The sequence below is a fragment of the Panthera tigris genome, chromosome D2 (assembly GCF_018350195.1).
Source record: "Panthera tigris isolate Pti1 chromosome D2, P.tigris_Pti1_mat1.1, whole genome shotgun sequence".
Lineage (NCBI taxonomy): Eukaryota > Metazoa > Chordata > Mammalia > Carnivora > Felidae > Panthera > Panthera tigris.
Window position 1 is genome coordinate 17,630,293 of NC_056670.1, and position 22,331 is coordinate 17,652,623.

Sequence of the window (22,331 nt, forward strand, 5' to 3'; positions counted from 1 at the left end):
CCTTGTGAACCAGGGAGTGGCCTTCTCCAGACACCAGGTCTGTCAACACCGTGATCTTGGCCTTCACCTCCAGAACCGTGGGAAGTAAATTGCTGCCCTTCAAGCCGCCTGTCCCACGTGCTCTAAGATGAAGTGATGAAGCACCTTGCCCAAGGTCACGCGCCTCGTGCGTCACGGAGCTGGAGGCCAGTCCCAGGTCGTCGACTCTGCTGGCCGGCAACTATTTCCGAACCGTGCTAGGTGACTTTTACATAATTATTTACATTCCTCGGAATGGTTCCGTCGTTGGCTCTACCGTTTCATCGGTCTTGGAAGGGGGAGGAGGAGAGTTACCCGTGAGGAACTGAAACCCAAAGACACTGGAGTTTCACAGAGGCTCAGTTAGACAGGGAAAGAGCCGGGAACAGAACCAGCTCCCTCCCGCCCCCAACCCCAGCTGCGGCCAACTCCGCCTCTCATCCTTAACGGCCACCTACCTCTCCCCGCTATGCTTTAGCTCAGCACGAAGGAAAAGTGAAATCTGTGCTTTGGGTGGGGAAGTGTCCTAGTGGAGAAGCCTGGTCCGGGGGCACAGGGGATGCGCGTGGTCCTGGGCGTGGGGTCTGAGCCTGGACCAGCCGTTCTCACAGGCCGCACGGACTCTTAGCCGTGGGAGGACTCACGGACTCATGGATGCCATGGAATAGCCCCGTCACCTGGCCTTTAGGCTACTGCCACTAAGGGAGTCACATTCGCAATGAAGCTTTGCGACTGGCAGTGTTCGTTCCTTCCTTCGACACCTGAGCTGTTGGTCAGGGTCACAGCCCCTCCTGTGTTGTCACCTTGCTGCTTACATCAAAACCGGATGCGGCGGGAGCAGTAGAAGTTCCCTGTTCTGCCCGTCCAAGCGTGTGTGACCTGATCTCCGTTCGCTAACAAAGTCCAGAGAACAGTCTGTGCGCGTGACCTGAAATGTAAACGACCAGAGCTCCAGAGAGAGAGGACCCTGGGAGGGGGTCCGCAGGCCCAGGCGAGAGCAGATCCGTTTGGTTCCAGCTGCTCCCCGTTAGCTCAGTGCACGTGGAGATGGTCAGGGTCCCTCCCCACCCCCCCCCCCGCCCAGCAGAGCACCCCGCCCCCCCCTCCCCCCACTGCAGGTGGCAGGCCCTTGAGCTGGCCGTCACACATAGATGAAGACTGTTCACCTTACACAGTCGTGTAAGACTGTTCCTTATAGGTGTATGGGTGCCTCGTTCTTGAAGTTGGGCTGTCTTGAAAAGCTTTTATATGTCAGGCATGGGTGCATGCCCCCCCCTTCTCTGCAAAGCAGTTCTTTGTCACGTGACATCTGGTCAGGGGTGTAGCTTTAACGTCTAGACCAGCCAACACATTAGCCCTCTTCTATAAGAACTACTCCTGTGAACGGCGTCACCTCAGGCGTCCCATCCCAGAATTGTCTCTGTATTGCCGGTGTCTTCTCCCGCCACTGGGCTGGATTAACATGAGGGAGACCACGCATGGGCACACGCGTGCATGTGCACACACACACGCACACACACACGGCTTGCCCTTACGTGCTCCTGACAAAGAGGCCTTGCAAGCGATAAATTGCGTGACTGATGCTGTACTTGGGTTTCCCGGCCGGGTTTCTGCATGTTTTCTAAAGGCCCTGGAGAGCGGCGAGGAGTCTCACGTGTCCTCCGGTGGGAAGGCACCATTTCGAGGACTTAACGCTCATCTGAGCCTGTGTTGGTATGTCGTGGGTAAGCGTTGCAGGTCGGCCACACCTAAACTCACTGGACGCGGCTCCCAGCTGCCCAGTGAGACAAGTGTGCATTACCCCATCTGGCCACACGGATGAGGGGCCGAGCCCCGGGGAGGTGAGGAACACGGCCTGGACTGCTACCCAAGGCTCCCGCCCCTGTGTGGACATTCCTTGATCTGGCTGCGAAACGAATTTGTTCCCGGTCACGTAGCCATGAGCCACGAGGTTAAACAAGGAAGGAAGCCTTGGAGGTCTCGAGTGGCCGTGTGGCTGGATTCTGCAGCCGAGACCCGGGCCTCGGCAGCTTGGCAGACAGACAGCTCGTCAGACAGACAGCTTGTCCTGCACGTCAGCCATGGGCAGAGGGAGGAAGGAGAGAAACGGAGAAGACAGGAGGATTAGTTCAGCCCAAGATAAAGGCCCAGCTGCAGCCGGCACTGAGCACAATAGCTTGGCTATTTCCTACGTTACCTTTTTACAGAATATAATATCTTGATTTTTTTTTTCACATCTCAGCTGAGAGGAATATTTTTGTGATCGCACAGGATGTTCTTTTATATTTTTATATCTGCTTGATTTTGCCTGGGGAGAATCATTTTGTTATTTTATTATTTATTTTATTAAACATTTTAATGTTTATTTATTTTTGAGAGAGAGAGAGAGACAGAGTGTGAGTGGGGCAGAGGCAGAGAGAGAGAGAGGGAGACACAGAATCCGAAGCAGGCTCCAGCCTCCGAGCCGTCAGCCCGGAGTCCGACATGGGGCTGGAACTCAACGAACCGCGAGATCGTGACCTGAGCCGAAGTCGGCCGCTCAACCGACGGAGCCACCCAGGTGCCCCTCATTTCGTTATTTTAAGCCCTTAATTCAGAATACGAAGGGATCCTTATCTGTGTCACAAAGCTGCAGACGATTGCTGCCCCACGATGCCGGTTGATGCAAAATGCCCTTCACATCTCAAAATGACTGCTTTTGTCCCTGGAAGGTTGGACTTGAGAAAACCACACTTTCCTTCCAGACGGTGTGAAGGAGGGGATCAGGGCCACATGTGGCTGTGGCCGTGAAGTGGGCACCGTGAAAGTGGGCGGCGGTCGCTCCTGCGGGACCCTCACACCAAACGGGGCTCATGGTGGACCGGCCAGGACGGGCCGTGGCCTGTGGCTTTCATTCCGTGGTGGTTCTTACCCCCACTGGCTGGGGAAGGAAACCAAGATGCAGAGAGGTTACGTGGCCTGGCCATGGTCACGTAACTAGCAGCTGCAGACCCCGGCCATGTAGGCTTCCGCCTCCACACAGATGTTTCTGGTTGTCCTTACCTTTTTTATCAGACATCGACATGGGCTGCTGTCCACGAAACCGGATCCCTTCCATGGGGCTCAGCAAAGAGGCCCTTCCTCCTGCGTGGGCCGTGGAATCGGCTCTCCCCACTCACCCACTCTATCCACCTTGTCAGCGGGGGCGTCCGGCATACCGTGGGCCGGGCTTAGAGCACCGCGACCGCCGGCCTTTACCTCGGCGGTCACACTGCGGTCGGGTCAGAGGGCGGGACTGCAGAGGTGGACCAGAACGGGTGTGTAAGTCCCTAACAGAACAACCGTGGCCTATGATAAATGCAGGAAGGAAGTGCAGTCTGGATGGGGATGGGCAGGACTGGCTCTCTGCTTGTGGTTGGGGGCACCTCATCAAGGAAGGCTTGCTTCCTGCGGACGGGTCTGCGTGGGTGCAGGCCCTGGGGTGGAAGGAGCGTGCCAGAGCCCGGGCCTGACCCCAACCCTACCTGCACCCCTTGTGCTCAGCTGCCCTTGGAGAGCGGCCTGGGATGGGGGTGGGTAGCTGTGACCCGGCCCTGCAGGGCCGCGAGCGCTTGGTCAGGAATGTGGGTTCGCTTTAACGCGGTGGCAAGTCCCGGGAGTGTTTGAATTCAGCAGGGGACTGTAGCGACCTGGTTTATATTCTTTTAACGATTTTTCCTGTTGCTGTGAATCCTTCGGGCGGAGACCGTTTTTGCCTTCTAGGCCAGGGGTGGTGGCTGCCTGGGTCAGAGCAATGGGTGGCTGATCACACACTCCAGCAACAGGACTCAAGGATGGGCGGGATGCGGGGCGCCAGCAGCAGAGGAACCCGTGGTGGTTTTGGTGTCTGGGGGGGGGCTGGCGGGGAGGAGCAAAACGGGAGAGGACAGTGAGGCATCTGGAGTTTCAGCCTGGACACGTGTGTTGTAAGATGCTCTGGTAAAAGTGGAAATGACAAATTGATGAGGCCCCAGGGTTCAGGCCGCCTCCGGTCCCCGGCTCGCCCGCAGTCCGCTCCCCCTGCCCAGCACACCTGCATGGAAACTGAGCACGGCGCCGTGCGTAGAGGTGAGGGAGCCAGGAGGGGAAGCCGGGTGGCCACCCCTCAGGTCCCCCCGGTGCTCACTGGCTTCAGGAACAGCCCCAGGCCCTCCCCACACACCACCTGTAGTGATTCCCCCTAAAGCGGGAGCACGATCTGCGGTGCTTACAGCCCTTCTCGCCTCGCTGCGGGGAGTCCGGGCCCTGCCCCCAGTGCCTGCAGCCAGCCTTCTCTCTTGCACAGTCTGCTAAACTCAGGGCCTTTGCGGGAGATGTTCTCAGTGCCTGAGATCTTCTGTAACCTCCCGGCCGCCATCCCTTTGCAGCCGCCAGTCTCGAGAGCCGTCTCACGCGGCTCGTCCATCCCCCCCGCCCCCACTCCCAGGATCTGGACTCGGGGTCCCTCTTGTGAGCACCGGCCTCCCCCGAGCCTGACATCACTGGTCACTGTCTGCTGCCTGCTCCTGTCCCTACACCGAGAACTTCCTGGGGAGAGAGCACTGGGTCTTACTCCTCTCTTCCTAGGATCCATACGACACCTGTGAGTGTTCTCGGAATAAGTGGTTTCTGCTAACCGCCCTTGCGTTACAGTCCACCCCCTGAACGGGACATCTGCTTTTGTAGATGTCGCTCCTGGAAAGAGGGGGTTGGTTTCTACCTTGGGGTAGTGGTTCGGGGTGGGGGGGAATCTCTTCAGGGAATCTGAGCATCACTGGACCATTCTTAATGCTACCCTGGGCCCATGGGCCTGCTGTGGCATCCTGGGATTGAGGGAGCAGGTGATCCCCGGGGGGCTGAAGGAACCAGGTGGGCGATGGTTGAACCAAGCCCTGAAGAGTGACTTGGTGACATGGTGGGGCGGGGAGGGGGGGGAGAGCACCGGCCTCCCCCGGCCAGGAGATGACTGTATGAGTTTATAGCCTGGTCATGCATCATCAACACGCAGAGCCCTGTCTCCCTTCGGCAGACCCGAAGGTAAACTCGGGCATTACAGGTCCTTCCTACCACCCTGCCCCCACCCCCACCCCCACTTCCATGCCACCTTTGCGGTTTTTTTCCCTTCAGAATTCCTTCTGGCTGTGTGCATTGTAACCCTACATAGCCCACCATGAAATGTGTGTGTGCCAGAGGTAGAGGGAGCTCGGGGGGGTTTGAGGACCATGCACCTGGCTTAAGCCGTGTGTATGCACTGTGTGCAGGACAGCCACATCCCTTCTTGTCCACTCTCGAGAGCAGAAGTGGCACGTTAATAATTACAGCAGCAGCAGGTGCTCTCAGACTGGTGCTGGGCCAGGTGGGAAGACGGTCGCCCCAACGATAAGGCGCTTACAAGTGAGTGACCTTGGGCTGGATCCCTATACTTCTGAGCTTCTGTTTCCTTCCCTGCAAAAGGGGACGAGGCTTCACGAGGATCTTGTAAGGATCACGTGGGGTAATAGCCGGAAAAGCTCCTGTGAATGAATCAAATGTAAGAGAGTCTTGTCTTGGCTGGGGGTGCTGCCCACCCCCAGAGCCATATTATTAAATAGCCCTATTATAAATAAGGTTGGCGATATGGGTTGAATCTACTGAATAGCATTTTCTCCCTCCCTCCTTCCCTCCATCCCTTCCCAGGGACTGGCCTGTGCCAACACTTTCCAATACGAAGAATCAGAACAGCTGGGACAGGCAGTGGAGGATGCTTGTAAATCCAAACTAAACAGATAAGAGGGAGCCAGCTACTTCCCCGTTTCTTCATTAAACAGTTGGCCAGGGCAGAGTTTGCTGGGAGAATTCATTGCGAAATAGCCCGGGAGGCAAAATTGCTTTAAAGATAACTTTTGGAAGAGAAAATTTCGTTCTGCTCACTCAGCATGATGTAGCAATTAAAATGCTGGTTTTTCTCCTCTTTGAGAGCTACCCCTGAATAATTTATGGCTTCACCCACCGGAGGGTGCAAGGCTTCGCTGAAATAAGATGATTTCCACTAAAGAGTGGGTGTGGGGCTGTAGGCCGCAGGCCGCTCTTACTCACCGGGGCCCCGCTGTCTCCTGGCCTCGCCGTCCCTGCAGCCAGGGCCACCTGCTCCGAGAGCAGTTAGGTGCCAGTGGCACCAGGACCGCCTGGTGCCCTTCCAGTAACTGGTTGGTGACAGTGAGTATGGTGGTCACTTCACTCTCCGGGCTTCAGGGTTTTTTTCTACAACATGAGAGCAATTGAGCATTCCAAAGCCCAGAGCCTGGGGCAGTGGATTTCTGCTGATAACATCTCAGTAAAAGTCTCTAGGTTTTCACAACAGCCTTGTGAAGCAGGTGTTCCGCTTTCCTTGTGGGAAAGAGGGAATTTATCTAAGACTGTGCATTTAGCTAGATGTGAATTCAGGGTTTCACCTCCCCACTCTATCCGATCTGAAACCTGGGCGGTTGGGTGTACATTGTCTTATTTTGCTGTGAAAAAACGTGTTTTTCAGAGACTGCCTAAATCAGTAGTAGAGAAAGGTTTGGGGGGGTGGTTAAAATTCTGGAGAGCGTGCCCGGCTTTGATTAGAAATTGCAAAGCTGGTCTCCTCAGGGGGCACTTGGCTGGCTCCGTCGGTCGGTGGACTCGGGGTCTCCGGTCGTGAGTTCAAGCCCCAAAGTTGGGTGTAGAGATTACTTCAAAAAATTTTTTTTAACGGCTTTTTTTTTTTTTTAATTTATGTTTGAGACAGGGAGAGACAGTGCATGAACAGGGGAGGGTCAGAGAGAGGGAGACACAGAATCGGAAACAGGCTCCAGGCTCTGAGCGGTCAGCACAGAGTCCGACATGGGGCTCGAACTCATGGACCGCGAGATCATGACCTGAGCCGAAGTCAGCCGCCCAACCGACTGAGCCACCCAGGTGCCCCCCAAAAAAATTTTTTTAAATAAAAAAAGCTTGTCTCCTACAAACCTCTACATCTTGTTAGCCTGACTTAAGACACTGGGATTGAAAGCCGTATCTCTTATGGGTGGATGTGTGTGTATGTAGTTCAGAACGCTGTCCCTGCATTAGTCAAAACTGTGAGATTTTTTTTTTTTAATTTTTTCTTTTTAATGTTTATTATTTTTGAGAGAGACAGAGACAGAATGCGAGTGGGTTGGGGCAGAGAGAGAAGGAGGCACAGAATCCGGAGCAGGCTCCAGGCTATGAGCTGTCAGCACAGAGCCTGACGCCGGGCTCGAACTCAGGAGCTGTGAGATCATGACCTGAGCGGAAGTTGGACGCTCAACCGACTGAGCCATCCAGGCGCCCCAAAACTGTGAGCTTTTTATTACCTTGGTGAAATTATCTGAACAAGCCCCTTCAGATGTATTCACCAATAAATTCCAAATTGCCACGTGGAGAGCACCAGGAGATAAACATTGCAGCCTCTCCTGGGTGGAAATTTTCAGGCCCCGAGGGGTGAAAGCATTCTTACTTACAGAAGTCAATTTACAAGAAAGCGAAACGAAAGGCAGAAAGCCACGGCGGAGCTCCTGTGTTAAGTTCAGTGTGCCCTTGCGTGGGTCTTTTCCCACGGCTCGCGCGTCCCTTTCTCTGAAGTTGCTGGACAGGGAAGAACGCGGGGCCCCGGGGTGCACGGTGGAGGGAGGACCTGCAGGTGCGGGGCCCGGGCGGCAGGGGGCGCGCGTGCCGCTGTCCAGGGAAGGGGACCGAAGTTCATTGGGGGGGGGGGGGAGCTCAGGCCAGCCAGCTGCGTTGGGAGGGGGCGGGGGCAGGGTGCACCCTGCGGTGGTGGTTGCGGCAATGAACCCCCGGCCTGCCTTCGTTTTAGGTCCAACCCGAAAGATGCCCCCCAGCGCCAGTGCCATGGACTTCTTCCAGCTCTTTGTCCCCGACAACGTGCTCAAGAACATGGTGGTGCAGACGAACATGTACGCCAAGAAGTTCCAGGAGCGCTTCGGCAGCGACGGCGCCTGGGCCGAGGTGACGCTGACGGAGATGAAGGCGTTCCTGGGCTACATGATCTCCACCAGCATCTCCCACTGCGAGTCGGTCCTCAGCATCTGGAGCGGCGGCTTCTACAGCAACAGGAGCCTCGCCCTGGTCATGAGCCAGGCCCGCTTCGAGAAGATCCTCAAGTACTTCCACGTGGTGGCCTTCCGCTCCAGCCAGACCACGCACGGCCTCTACAAGGTCCAGCCCTTCCTCGACTCCCTGCAGAACGGCTTCGACTCTGCCTTCAGGCCTTCCCAAACCCAGGTGAGATCGGCCGCGGGGGTGCCCCGGGACCGCCCCCCGGCCCCCGTCCTGCCTTCTCCCGCCCTCCTCGGAGTGCAGGGGAGCGATGGACTCACGGCCCCACGCCACAGAGACCTCAGAGAGCGGGGTTCTGCCGCTGCCTGTCCCCTTTCCCGTACCCCCCTCCCCGTAATGGCGCTTTCTTTCCAAATAACGTGTTTTCCAGGCTCGTACGTTTCTTATATATATATATATTTTTAAGTTTATTTCTTTTGAGAGAAAGAGAGAAAGCACGAGTTGGGGAGGGGGCAGAGAGAGGGAGAGAGAGAATCCCAAGCAGGCTCCACACTGTCAGCACAGGGCCCAGCGCAGGGCTTGAACCCGCAAACCGCGAGATCACGGCCTGAGCGGAAGTCGGATGTTTCACAACTGAGCCACCTGGGCGCCCCAATATTCTTAGATTAAGAAGAACCTCTGATGGTTCACTTTCCCGTGTTCTCTGAGTGGGGATGTACTCCCGGGTTGGTGGTGGAAAGGGCTGAAGCCTCGTAGGTGGCAGAGGGAAGGAGGCCAGGAGGCCGGATCTCAGTCGCCCTGCAGGTAACCCGGAGTCACTCAGGTGGGGGGCGGGGGGTCCACCTGGCACACTGTCACCAGCGGGGCCTCTGGACCAGGGTTCCATAGAGCCCCAGGTCTGTTAGGGCCCCCTGACACCACCCCAACTTCCCTAACTGGTTCTAGAAGGCTCCGTGTGCCCTCAGCTCCTGAGCGGCTGCCTTCTGGTGTCGACCTGTGGCCAGTACACTTGGCTGTGGTGAGATAGGCGTTCTGGAATCGTCCTCCAAACTGCTCTGCTGGCCTCGCAAACTGAGGAGGCAGCTCATTCCCGAGCTGCCTCTAACCAAAACTTTAGGACGTGTTCGGCCCACGTGAGCCCAGTTCCTTTTGGCCTGTGCAGTGTGGAAACCAAAGTTGACGTCATTTTTATTTATGCGTTTGAGTAGCCATCCATCTACCCACTCTTCCTCGTGCGTTTCCTCCAAGGGCCTTCTTCATAAACCTCAAATTCTTTTCGATGTTTTCTCCTTCCCTGTCTCTGTATCTTGCCTTTTTCTCTGCGCGGCTGAAAATCACAGGGCTTTTGTGGGGGAAGATCTCACTCTATTTCAGGTCTGTGGGAGCCTTAAAACAATTTCTGGAAGCGTTCCCCCCGCGGTGCTGTGAATGTGCTGGGCTCGTTATGATTTCCAGGTGTTTGTGATGCTCTTTCTGACGCCGAGAAAGCTCTTCCCTCCTCTCTGCCTTAGCAGACTTACCGAGTCTCCTGGGCCCAGTGCAGGGCCCATGGGCCGTGGCGGTTCCCGCTTTCCTCCCCCCCCTCCCCCCCCCCACTATTTATAGGGCAGCCGAGTGCCAGTCTTTCTTGTCCCCAGTTGTGTCTTGACCTTCCAAACAGGAGGTGGGATCCTTTGGGGACGCAGGCCCTGCCCTCCACAGGCCTTGCAGGACCAAATACAGGGCCGGGCACATTCGTTTTTGCTGCGCTAAATATTTGCTTGGTTGAAAATGAACCAAACTGGGGCCCTTCCGGCTGGATGCAAGGGGTAAAATACAGTATTCTGACCATCCTTGGGGCCAGACATTCGAAGAGCCCCTGGAGGAAGCTGTGGGCTGAGTATCTCTCAAGAACCAAACAGCCGGCTGCTTGGATGATTGCTGTTTAACAGCTGCAAGATAAGGTTGCTGAAGATCCTTCTAGTCCCGGGACCAGGCCAGCCTTAGCCAGGGTTATATTCATGTGTGTTGTGTGCTGCTGTGAACTGGCCTCGTGCTGTCTGCCTTCTGAACCTGCAGGATCGGATACCCTGAGACCTGTGCCCAGGGCGGTCACCATGTGTGCGTGTATCTCTGGAGCCCGGGGTGGCTTGGGGGCACACTGTGGCGCCTGCTAGCCAATTCTGAGACTATAGGCCTGTCCCTTCCCAGCCAATTCTGAGATTATAGGCCTGTCCCTTCCCAGCCCAGGCATGGGTGCCCTGAGGGGGCCTGGCACCTTCCCGAGCCAGCAGTGGCTGGACAGCAACCCGCGTGGGCAGCTCGGCCTTCCTCCCTTGCGTGGTTCAGGTGCGCAGTGAGGAGACCAGGACCGCTGAGAGCCCGGGGACAACGTTCGCTTTATTCTTGCCCCCACGTCTGTTCTTTGTTTCCGGGTTGGCGAGGCCGAGAGAAAGAAGAGAGTCCCAAGATAAGTCTTCCTTTGGGGAAGGGCTCCTTGGTCATGTTGGAGGGTTTTTTCCCCTCTCTTCTTTTTTCCTTTTTTTTTTTTTTAACATATCCTTTGTGTTTGATTTTTTTGTGTTTACCTTTGTGTTTGTGAGGTTGTGTCTTCTTTTGGGTTACCGTCTTGGTATCCAGTGCCTTTTGTGTTGGTCAGGATCCCAGCAGGAAACGAGTCCTGTGTTCTAGAAGGGCAGTTGAGGACGACCGGATGCGGGGGACTGTGGATGGCGTGTGGTCAGGGTGCAGGGACGTGACAGGACTGGTAACAGCAGTGGGAAACTGGTATCAGCCGAGGGCCGAGGAGAGGGTGTGGGCCTCGGAGCCCAGAGGTGAGGGCACGGGCAGGCAGGGGGCCTCCTCCTTCTCTCGCTCAGGCCTCCAGGTTGGCCAAACAAACCCAACGCTGGGAACAGAGGCCTGGATGGTGTGTGGTTTATAAGAGGGGTGGAAAGGCGTAGGAGGGGTGGAAAGTGGGTCTTGGGGGCAAACAGAACTCCCAGTACACTCCGCCCAAAGGACAGGAACCCGAGGCAGAGGGAACGTCCCAGGGCCCTCGGATCCGTTTTCCCGTTGGCTGATAATCAGATGGCATTTTCCTCTCCTTCTGCCTTCTCCTGACTGTGGGCACCGTTGAGTCAGCTCTGTGTCCGTAGGCACGAGAGAGTCAGGCGAGGGGGATGAAATCATGAACTGCAGCGTGTGACTGATTTTGAACATGATTAGGTCTTCCTGTTAGCTGGGGGCTCCTACAAGTCCTTGTACCCCCTTCCTTTGCAGAGAAGCAGCTGGACCCTGCGTGCCCTGGAAAGCACTGGCCTTGCTGTGTGGGGCGGGACCTTCCGTCCCACGGGCCTGCCGGGGTGAGGGGCGTCTTCCCCTGACCTCCAGCATCGGCCACGGTATGCTTGGCTCCCACACTGCTTCTCTTCTCAGCAATGCATCTGCCTCCTGGAGAGGCTTCCTGTCCTCCTTGACTGAAGAAGCTAGAATTTCTTTCTTTTTTAAAAACTTTTATTTAAGTCCCCCCTTAGTTGACATCTAGCGTAATAATGGCTTCAGGAGTAGAATTTAGCGATTCATCCCTTACATATAGCACCCAGTGCACATCCCAGCAAGTGCCCTCCCTAATGCCCATCCCCCATTTGCCCCCCCACCCCACCCCCGCCCCCTGCCGGCCTGCCAGCAGCCCTCAGTTTGTTCTCTGTATCTTATGGTTTGTCTCCCTCTCGGTTTTTATCTTATTTTTCCTTCCACTTCCTATGTCCATCTGTTTGTTTCTTAAATTCCACATATGAGCGAAATCATACGGTTATTTGTCTTTCTCTGACTGACTTATTTCACTTAGCACAATACACTCTGCTTCCATCCACGTTGCTGCAGATGGCAGGCTTTCATTCTTTTTGATCGCCGAGTAATACTCCACTGTATATATTTACCACATTCTTCATGCATCCGTCGATGGACATCTGGGCTCTTTCCATACTTTGGCTATTGTCGATAGCGCAGCTGTAAACATGGGGGTGAGTGCATGCGCCCCCTTGAATCAGCAGTTTGTACCCTTTGCATAAATAGTCGTGCAATCACTGGGTCATAGGGTAGCTCTATTTTTAGTTTTCGGAGGGACCTCCACGCTGTTTTCCAGAGTGGCCGCCCCAGCTTGCATCGCCACCGACCACGCAAAAGAGAGCCTCTTTCTCCGCATCCTCGCCAACATCTGTGGTTGCCTGAGTTGTTCATGCTAGCCTTTCTGACGGGTGTCAGGTGGTATCTCACTGAGGTTCGGATTTGCATTTCCCTGGTGATGAGTGATGCTGAGCATCTTTCCATGTGTCTGTTAGCCATCTGGATGTCCGAAGACGCTAGAAACCCTAAAGGTGTCCTGGTTTTCCAGCTTTTCTGCTCCGTGAAAAGTCCCTGCTTGGGCTCTGGAACGGTCATTTGGATGGAAGGTGATGGCCCAGTGAGTTTGGCCATCTGGCACCCCAGAGCCTCAGGGCCCCTCTGAAGGGTCTACACGCTGCCTGCTGAGGGCGGTCGGAACAGTTCTCCAGCACGTGTGGGTGGTTCTGCTCCTGGCTGCCAAGCGTCCCTTCCACGTCCTGCTCCCTCACACATACTCTGCCCCCGACACGCACCCTCTGCCCCGCCATCTCTGGAGCCTTTCCCTTCCAGCAAATTGCGACCCTCCAGGATGAGTTGAAGCTTTCGCAGAGCCTTCAGAAAGCTGACGGCTCTCAGTCTACCGGTAACCCACGCAGCCACAAGTCGCGCGCACGTCTGTCCGCACGCGTGTGTATACCCGAGTGCCAAACAGAGAGATGCGTCATGTCCTCAAAAGTGGGGACAGGTTCCGTAGGAGGATATTTTCGGGGAGGGATTATAGAAGTAAATAAATGGATGCTTTGCCTTTCCTCTCCCCTGACCGACTGCCACGCCCCAAAATGCGCTTGTCATGCACAGAAGGGGACTCAGGAAGTACACTTGGGGAGCGGAGAGATGCTGGCCGGTGGGCAGCCCGGCGGAGAGAGAAGTGGTTTTCCGGCATGGGTAGTTTTCACGCAGAGGTTGCTTTGGTGAGGCCTGCGATGAAATACCAACGCGCCCCTGAGTTTGGGTAAACGCACACAGACTGGAGGTACGCTGGCTTTCTGAAGATGAGGGAGGGAGGGCAGTTTTCTGTACTGTGGCTTCGGAGGGGGTGAGTAGGACACGCTTCTCCAGTAGGCCTGATGGCGCAGGGAATACGCGGGCAGCGAAAGGACTCCTTTCTGCCCTTTTCCCCTTTCCCCCTCTGCTCAAATGGAGCACCACGGTGGTGGGGGAGGGGGTGTCCATTTTGCTACAGTGGCTCCAAATGGGGTTTCGAATATTCTATGAGCCCACAGAGTCAGCAAGGCGTGAGGGCCCGTGGCCGGCAGCCTCTTCAGCCCTCCCGTTCATAAGCGTAAGACGGGCAGGGCCAGGTGTAACGTCCACGTGCGTCCCAACAACAGAAAAACTGAAGGGGGCCACACTGAACCCTTCCAGTCTGTTGCTGTTTTAAGTGGAATTCCAGGTAGCACTGATGGGAGGTTGAGAGGATAGCGTCCACATCGCAGTCGCTAAGTATTGTCCTCCAGTCTGCCCTTGTCAGACCGTGTTCTGACGTCACCTGGGAACTTGTCGGCAACGCAGAAACTCCGGCCCTGCCCCAAACCCGCTAAATCAGAATTCACCCGTCGGTAGGATCCCGGGTAACTAGTTTGTTCACTAAGGGTCCCAAAGCGCCGGTGGAGAACGAGTTGGTACACTTTTTCTGCCAATGGCCAGACGGTCGGTACGTTAGACTGTGCGAGCCATACGGTCCCCGATGCATCTTGTCGTTTTGGCGTTGGAGTCCAGGAGCAGCCGTGGACAATATGTGAGTGAGTGAGCATGGCAGGTCCCAGTAAAACTTTAGTTACAACAGGTGGTGGGCCAGACTCCAGCGTAGTCTACTGGCCCCTCATCTAGGGCGCTGGGGAGGGTTCTTGGAATCCCGTCGCTTCCCACAGTCTTCATTTCGATGAAATTCAGCCACACCCCCCAATTCACAGTTGAGCTTGACCTTGGACTTGGCGGAGACGTGTAGCAGATTCCTAAATTGAGCCAAAAGTCTCCTCCCAAAAGCTTTGGCTTTTAAAGACGCAAAACTTTGAGCACTCCTTGGAGCCTGTTTTTGTTATCCCATTTCTTTCTACCTTAGAGTCTTGTCATTGAACGCATCGTAATAAGCATGTCATAAAGAAATAGAGATAGGTGAAATAAGTGTGAACATCGCCTCGGGAATCCCGCGTCTGGAAGGACGTGACGATGTGGAGGAGAGCCAGAGGCTGGGTGTCGGCCACAAGGCCACAGGCGTCAGATTCACGTCAGGGGCGGATTTTAAAGAGAGATTGTTCGGCCCGGGATACGAGGAGGTTGTGGGCCAACATGAGCACGGTCTGGAATACCTGCAGAAATAGTGTGTGTTTTCTTTTGTTTCTCACAGGGACAGAAGGCAGATCAATAGGCTCAGATAGAATGTAGGTAAATTTTGAGTCCGTGAGGGAAAGAACTTTTTAGCGGTTGGGGCTGCCCAGCAGGGGAGAGGTGTTCCCTGAAGACAGGTGGGCATGTCTAGCTAGAGGTCAGGGCCCCTGCTGGAGATCCCTCCACCAAGTGAGAGTTTGCCCTGGGGACCTTCGGCCACTAATAATAATAATTATTATTATTATAATTATAATATATAATTATATAATATAATTATAATTATATTATAATTATATATTATAACTATATATATTATATAATTATTATTATATATTATATATTATATATAATTATTATTGTAATAAGATGATTATAAATGTATTTAACATATATAAATATAGAGATTAAATGTGTATCTTATAAATATATAAAATAAAAATTAAGTTACTGTTTATTTTTTTTTATTTTTATTTAAAAAAAAAGTTTTTTGGGGGGCACCTAGGTGGCTCAGTGGGTTAAGTGTCCCACTTCAGCCCAGGTCTTGATCTGACAGTTCGGGGGTTCGAGCCCCGCGTCGGGCTCTGTGCTGACAGCTCGGAGCCTGCTTCGGATTCCCTGTCTCCCTCTCTCTCTGCCCCTCCCCCCACTCACGCGCGCTCTCTCTCTCTCTCTCTCAAAAATAAGATAAAAAAATTTTTTTTTAAGTTTTTTTTTTTTTTAATGTTTATGTATTTTTGAGAGAGAGAGAGGGAGACACAGAATCCGAAGCAGGCTCCAGGCTCCGAGCTGTCAGCACAGAACCCGGTGCGGGGCTCGAACTCACGGCCTGTGAGATCATGACCTGAGCTGAATGCAGACACTTAACCGACTGAGCCACCCAGGTGCCCCTTCAGTTACTTTTTCAAATTTCCATTTACTAAATACCTACTATATGTCAGGGCCTGTGCTAAGTGCCTTGCCTACGGCTTCTTACTTAGTTCTCCCCAAATCGCTGGCGTAAATATTGAAACTGCTACCCTTTTATAGATGAGGAGACCCAGGATCAGAAAGGAAACGTGACTTAGCCAAGGTCACACAGCTGGTCAAAGGCAGAGACTAGGATTGAGCCCAAATCTGATGACCCCCCCCCGAGCTCAGCTTCTCTGCTCCCTCGTTCCTGGCAGGTGCTACACGAACCCCTGATTGACGAGGACCCTGTGTTCATCGCCACGTGCACAGAGCGGGAACTGCGAAAGAGGAAAAAGCGGAAATTCAGCCTCTGGGTCAGGCAGTGTTCTTCCACCGGCTTCATCATCCAGGTGAGCCCCGGGCTGGGCCCAGGGAGGCCAAGGGAAGACGGTTCTCGCAGTGACTGATGAGCCGGCTCACTCCCCCTCCTCGTGGGCCTTCCCCAGAAGCTCCGGTGGGGCTGCTCCCCCCTCACTGGGGCAGCCGGCACCTCCCTGCCCGCCCTTCCTGTCCTGTCCGGCCCTTCTGGTTCAGTTAACAGCAGCAAACACTGATCAAGGCTCGGGCCCTGACAGCGTCGGCCAGAGACTTCACCAAAAGAGTGGGGCACACGAGGTGACTGCCGTCTCTCTCGGGAACTCACCGTGTGGTGGTCCCGGAAGCCCCCTCCCGCCCCCGACCTGCCAGGTGTCTGTCCTACTGCCCTGTATTGAGGAAGCCTTCTTCACAGACCACCAACAGCCAGCTGCTTAAATTACGCTTGGTCAGGAACGCGGGCGGCCCTTCGAGCCGGCATTGCCACCTGCTCCCTGGCTCTGCCGTGGTCCAGGCAGGTGCTGACACGGGTTTCAGAAGCGGTGGCCGAGCTCCGCTACAGGGGAGGTGTGAGGTGTTCGCCTGCCGGGATCGGCCAGGGTGCGGACTGCACAAAAGGAGGAGGTGGGGGCCGGCGAACACCGGATGTGGCACCCGAGGGACAGATCCCGGCTCCGGCTGGTTTCTCCGGCCGCGCTGTTCGGGATACCTTCTCCCAGCTGTCAGGCCCGCTGGCCCTGCGGTCACGGCTGACCCCGCCTCGCTGCCCCTGCCTGGCTGCGGCCCCAGGCCCCAGGCACAGGGGTCTTGCCCTCCCTTCTCCCCCTGAGCCAGAGGAGGATTCATGGGAAGATTCAGTTGAGCATCCCTTTGTCCCAACAGGGAAAGTGCATGTGCTTCAGGCAAACATATCTGCTCAGAGGGACCATCCTAATCTCCCTGCGGGCTCGGGGGACCCTCAGCTCAGCCTGGGGCTGGGATCTCCAGCTGGACCCCAGACCCGAGTGGGCTTGAGCACAGGCTTCGGGCAGTTGCCAGAATGGACCTGTCCCACAGCAGGATTTACTCTGGATGTGCAGCCTGGGCCCTCTGTCCCTGCATAGCCTCTGGTGGCCCGTGCCACCTCAGTAGTGTCCTTTGTAGTGAGGCTCCCTGGGGACAGGGGAGGGAGGTTCACTCTGTGCAACCCCTCCTCGGGAACATTCAGTTGTTTGAATAGATACTTCCTGAGAACCTGTTGCCTGCAGCACTGGGCCCAGCGCTGGGACGTGGAGGCCCAGTCCTGCCTTCTCAGAGATCTGGCACATTCGGCACTGTGTCTCCAAGCTCATGACGCTCCCCCTGGGCAGCTTGGCCCCAGTCCCCAGCCGCTGGGTCTGTGGAGCCCCAGTTACAGCCGAGTGATCAGGATAGTGGCTGTGCTTCGTAATCCTCGGCCCCACTGCCGTCTGTCTGCATTCCAGGTGGAAGCGGCACTTTCCGGCACTTTCCGGCACTTGTACGGCTCCCAGGGCGGTCTGTCGTCAGCTCTGCAGGGTGCGAGGTGCCAGGGGTGGGGGGAGCGCCCGCTCTACCTCACTCCCTTCCTGACTCCGGCCTTTCTGGTTTTACCCCCGGACATCAGCAGGGCTCAGAGGTCGTGATGATTCGTTTTATGTGTCCGTTTGGCCAGGCCACAGTACGGAGATATGTGGCCCAACACTATTCTTGATGTTTCTGTGAAGGTGTGTTTCGGATGAGATTAACAGATGGGTAGACTCTTGAGTAAAGTAGATAACTCTCTGTCAGGGGTGGGCCTCATCTAATCAGTCAAAGGCCTTAACGTGGGGGTGGGGGGGTGGGGAACCTGACCTACATTAAAGAAGAGGGAAATCTGCCAGAAAAGTGCCTTTGGATTTGACCTGCAACTTTTTCCTGGGTCTTCTGGCTCACCAGCCTTTTCTACTGGACTTACCGTGCCTCTCTAATCATGTGAGCCAATTCCTTAAAATAAATACCCATCTCTCTTAATAGAGAGAAGTGACACACACACACGCACACACACACACACCCCTACTTCCAACTGGTTCTACTCCCGAGGGTTTTCCTGCAGTCCCCCTGGCGTAGAGGTGAACGTTCTAGTCGGAGAGACAGATGCATTAAAACCACTCGTAAATACAGCGTGACAGGTGCAGCATTAGAAATGTGCGTACAACGTTATGGGGCCACGGCCGGGCACCTGGGGGCCAGGAGAGGCTCCCCGAGGCGGACAGAGCAGGGCGTGTGATGTGCCCGCGCAGAAGGCAGCGGGTAGAAGGGCTGGGGCAGGAGCCAATGTCACTCACCGCAGGCCCGGCGCTGAGGGGCGCCCGCTGAGCCTAATACGACACTCTGAGCAGTACACGTGGGAAGACCCAAGCTCCCAGACAGTAAGTCGTTTGTCCCAAGACCCAAGGCTGAGAGGCTGTGGGCTGGCGGTCCCCCCGCACTGTGGCCTGTCTGCAGCCCGCGTCCTGCTCCCCAGGGCCCTCTGAGGAAGGGAGGAAGAGAGAACAGCCCGGCGCGGGGCGTTCTCTTCCCTCACATACGGGTGTCTAAATGGAAAGGATTTCCACGACTCCCCTTTCGAGCGCCCATTTCATCTCGGCAGTGGACACCCGTCGAGGCTAAGGGAGGCCCGTTTTCTCCCTCGCGAGCCCGCACCCCGCCACGTACTCCAGCAGTCTCGTGGAGGATCCGGAGGCTTTTCGACTCCAGGTTTCAAGAGCAGTGGAAGGAGCAGGCAGGGATCGAGATCCCGAAAATCCTGACACATAGCTGCCCCTGGGGTCCCAGACACGTTGTAACCACATGAGACCGCAGCGAATGCCTTCTTTTTTCGGTACAGCCACCGCCGTTTCCAGGCTAGAGGCTTATGGGGCGCTCCGGGGTGTATACTCTGTGTCCCGTGTCGCAGGCCGGCCAAGAACTGTCCCCAGCCCCAACACGCCCTCTAGCCGAGGCCGTTTGCAGAGGGTCTCTCAGAAAGGGCTCCAGCCAAGGGGACGGGCCCCACTTACCCTTCGTGTGCACCCTCCCTGTGAGCGGGGGAGACTGAGGAGATTCATACAGACGATGAGACTTCCGGTTTCAGGGGACAGTCAGTCCTGTCATTGAGAGGTTGGAATTCCTTAGTCTGAGACATTAAGTTAGCTCCTCTTGGAAGCCCTGTGGCCTTTCTGTGGGGTCAGAAGGAGACTGTCCGTGCAGAGTGTTGTTCTGTCTACTCCGTCAGAAGGATTGGGAATCCAATGGGGAAAAAACTGGCCAACGCTTCAGTTAATGTTATATTGACCCGTGAGATTCTTTGAGAAAAGCAAGGGTCTACTAATTTAAAAAAAAAAAAAATGTAGGGGCGCCTGGGTGGCTCAGTCGGCTGAGCGTCCGGCTTCAGCTCAGGTCATGATCTCACGGTTTGTGAGTTCGAGCCCCGCGTTGGGCTCTGTGCTGACAGCTCGGAGCCTGGAGCCTGTTTCGGATTCTGTGTCTCTCTCTGCTCCTCCCCTGCTCATGCTCTGTCTCTGTCTCTCAAAATAAACAAACATTAAAAAAAAAATTTTTTTTAAATGGTATAGTCAAAAAAAGCAGATTTCTCTTCTTTGAATGTGTCGATCTAGCCACCTGCCTCTGCGGTGTGAGACTTGGGGTTCCCCGTAAGGATGTTGGCAGGCAGGAGAGCCCCAAGAAAGGGGTGGCAGGGCACCAAATGCCTGCCGAGTGCGCTGTCCGTGAGCTTCAAGGGACACAGGGATGCTCTGCCCAAAGTGGAGAGGCCAGACCGTCCCCAGGGGGTCGAATGACTGCCGTGTTGAGCAGGGACAGAGCCGTTCTAAATGACAAGCCGCGGTCTCCTGCTGACTGAACTAACATTCACTGGAGGTGGACGGGCTTCAGAAGCCAGAATTCAAGATAGAATCTCCCAGATGAAAGGACCCCTGGTTCCCACCCCCTGTATGTCTCTGAACGTGTCCAGGCAGCGCCCCGATGCGTGTCGGTGAGGGGTACTCGGAAGGAGGTCCTCTACCCTGTGTTGTTGGACCAGCTGATCTGAAAGTGTCTCTCCTCCCTTCAGCCCGATGTGTGGATTCACGACGATGGCCACCTCAGGGCTTCCGGAAAGGGTACTTTGCTTCGGTGCCAGGCTCTCTGCCCAGGCCCTTTACCGGCTTTACTCGCTTTCTCTTCACCGCAGCCTTACGACACAGGCAGTGTTCCTGCCCCTTCCACGGTGAGGAACTGAGGCACAGGGAGGGAAGCTACCTCGCCCAAGGGGTCAGCCATAAAGCGCCAGACCTGGGATTAAACCCGGCCTTTCTGGCCCCAGACCCCACCTTCTTAACCACCAGGCGGCCTGGGGGAATTTTCTCACGTGAGACAAAAACCTCGCATCTCTTCTCTTACCCAGCTTGCTTGTTGTTTCATTGATGGTTTTAGCATCAACTGTCCCCCATCTCCCTTAGTTTGAGACCTACTTTTCATGTGGAAAGGACTTGAGGAACTTGCAGGAAGGGGTGTCTCTTCTTATTTGGTTTTTAGTCTTTTAACAGGATTCGCTCGAAATGCCAGGATCCGAGTGGGATTAATTAACCAGAGTGGATTTTGCTTCTGGAGTCAAAAACCGGGCAGCACAGGGCCCTCGTCCATCTGTTTCCTTGTGCGCGCTGGGGACCCGCTCTTCCGTCCTGGCCACCTTGGAGGTGGTTATGTCACAGGGTGGAATTGGCTGGGGTGCGAGACATCTGTCACATCATCTCTGAGTGTCCTTGAGCAAGTGGCTGAGAATCATCTCCTCCTCAGTCTTCCTGAGTGGGGTTACTTTGCCCTGCCCTCCTCACCGTGTAGGGGTTCAGAGGTGACAGTAAATATCCAGTGGCCCTGTACGTGCATCAGGCACTGACTGGACCAGACTGAACCCTGGCTTTCTCCGCAAGGAGCTTAGACTCTACAACCACACGGAAGTGAACGGGCGCAAAGACCCACAGGATGCTCGCCCCCACCCCCCACCCCCCTGCCCGCAAGCCTCCCCAAGATTTGTGCTTTGGAATGAAACAAAAGCGAGTTTCTTGCAAGGGTCAGTTGTGCTGAAGGCGCACAGTTAGAGAAGAACCACCTTGGCGCACGGGCCTTTCCCAGCCGCAGTCGAGGTAAGAGGCCACGTGAGAGGAAATTGGTAGCACAAGGCGGCAATAAGGGGACGGGTGGCAGACTTTGCTGGAAAATAACCGGGCTGAACAAACCGAGGGTGGCATAAGGCAGCACCGTCCAGTCGGACTTTCCATGACAGCGGCTACCAGCCCACGTGACTGTTGAGAACTTGAAATGCGACGGGTGTGACTGAGGAATTGCATTTTTCATTTTACTTAATTTCGGTTAAATAAAACCAGCCACACGTGCCTAGGGGGCGTAGAGCGCGCGCATAGAGCTTTGCTATTTAAAAAAAAAAAAAAAAAAGATTTTGACATACACAGCTTTCATCACAGGCAGTGGCCTTTTGCGAGGTACATAGCGTATTATTATCCTTACAAATGAGGAAACCAAGGCTCAGTGCAATTAAGTTACTGGCCCCAAACCACACAAGCCAGTAAACAGCGGAGCCCCAGCCCATCAAACCCAGCACCGATGCCTTTACCGTTTCCTTGCAGTAGGCCCCGTTCCTCCCCTGGTAAGGGAATATCACTTCAATTTTACGGACACCAGTGGCTGTCCCCTGTCCAACCCCCGGGGTGTCCCACATCTCCATATGCTCATTCTGCATAATTTCAGCCAGTGCACACCATGCCCTCCCGCACTGCTCCCCCCACCCCCGACCCCATGAGGAGTCCACCCTCCACCCTCTCCAAGCACAGCTTGTCAACTGGAGGTTCGAGCAAAGGATCACAGACCCCGATCCTGAGTGACTTGCCATTCCCCGGAGATGCCCTGCTCCTACAGATACGCCACGGCAACAGGGGAAGCCTGATTCTCTTCCGTTCTGGAAAAGAAGTAGGGCCAGGGATCAAGACCAGCAGAGATGAACCAGGTTCTCCCTGAGACGGGGAGAGTGCCAGAACCCCAGTGACAGCTTCGTGGGGGCGTCGTAATGAGCTCTGAATCCATCCGTCGTCATAGCTGTCACCGGTGTGCTGAGAAGGTGCGGTGGGGGTGGGGCAGGAGAGCTGGGCCCCCCTGCTCCAGGTCTTGAGGCCTTTCAGAAGCAGGCTGAGACAGTTACGTGTTATGTGTGTCCCCCAAGGTGGTTTCCTAAGGCCCTTTCCGTTGTGGTGACAGCATGAAACACGCCACGTTAGCAGTCGCATCCCGGGGCAAAGCGTCCTGCCGTGAATTGACCGATTTTCTTTTCTTTTCTTCCTGTATATATCTGAAAGTTAGTTAGTTAGTTAGTTAGTTAGTTTCTTGCTCCTAGGAGCAAGAAAAACTTTTGTTAGGAGGAAATGAAAAGCTTGGCAATGAAAACATAACAGTTTTCTGCCCTAAAGACCTTTGTCAGACGAGCTCGTGGCTCAGATAGTAAAGCGTCTGCA

General features: G+C 55.1%; 1 protein-coding gene across 2 annotated transcripts in view; it reads left to right on the forward strand.

Annotated features, from left to right (window-relative positions):
- PGBD5 (piggyBac transposable element derived 5) overlaps positions 1-22,331 on the forward strand; it is a 106,374-nt gene that overhangs the window by 65,478 nt on the left and 18,565 nt on the right. For both annotated transcript variants that reach the window (XM_042960946.1, XM_042960947.1), the window contains exons 2-3: positions 7,853-8,280; positions 15,693-15,827. In XM_042960946.1, the coding sequence (XP_042816880.1) occupies positions 7,853-8,280; positions 15,693-15,827 (563 nt within the window). The remainder of the gene's footprint in view (positions 1-7,852; positions 8,281-15,692; positions 15,828-22,331) is intronic.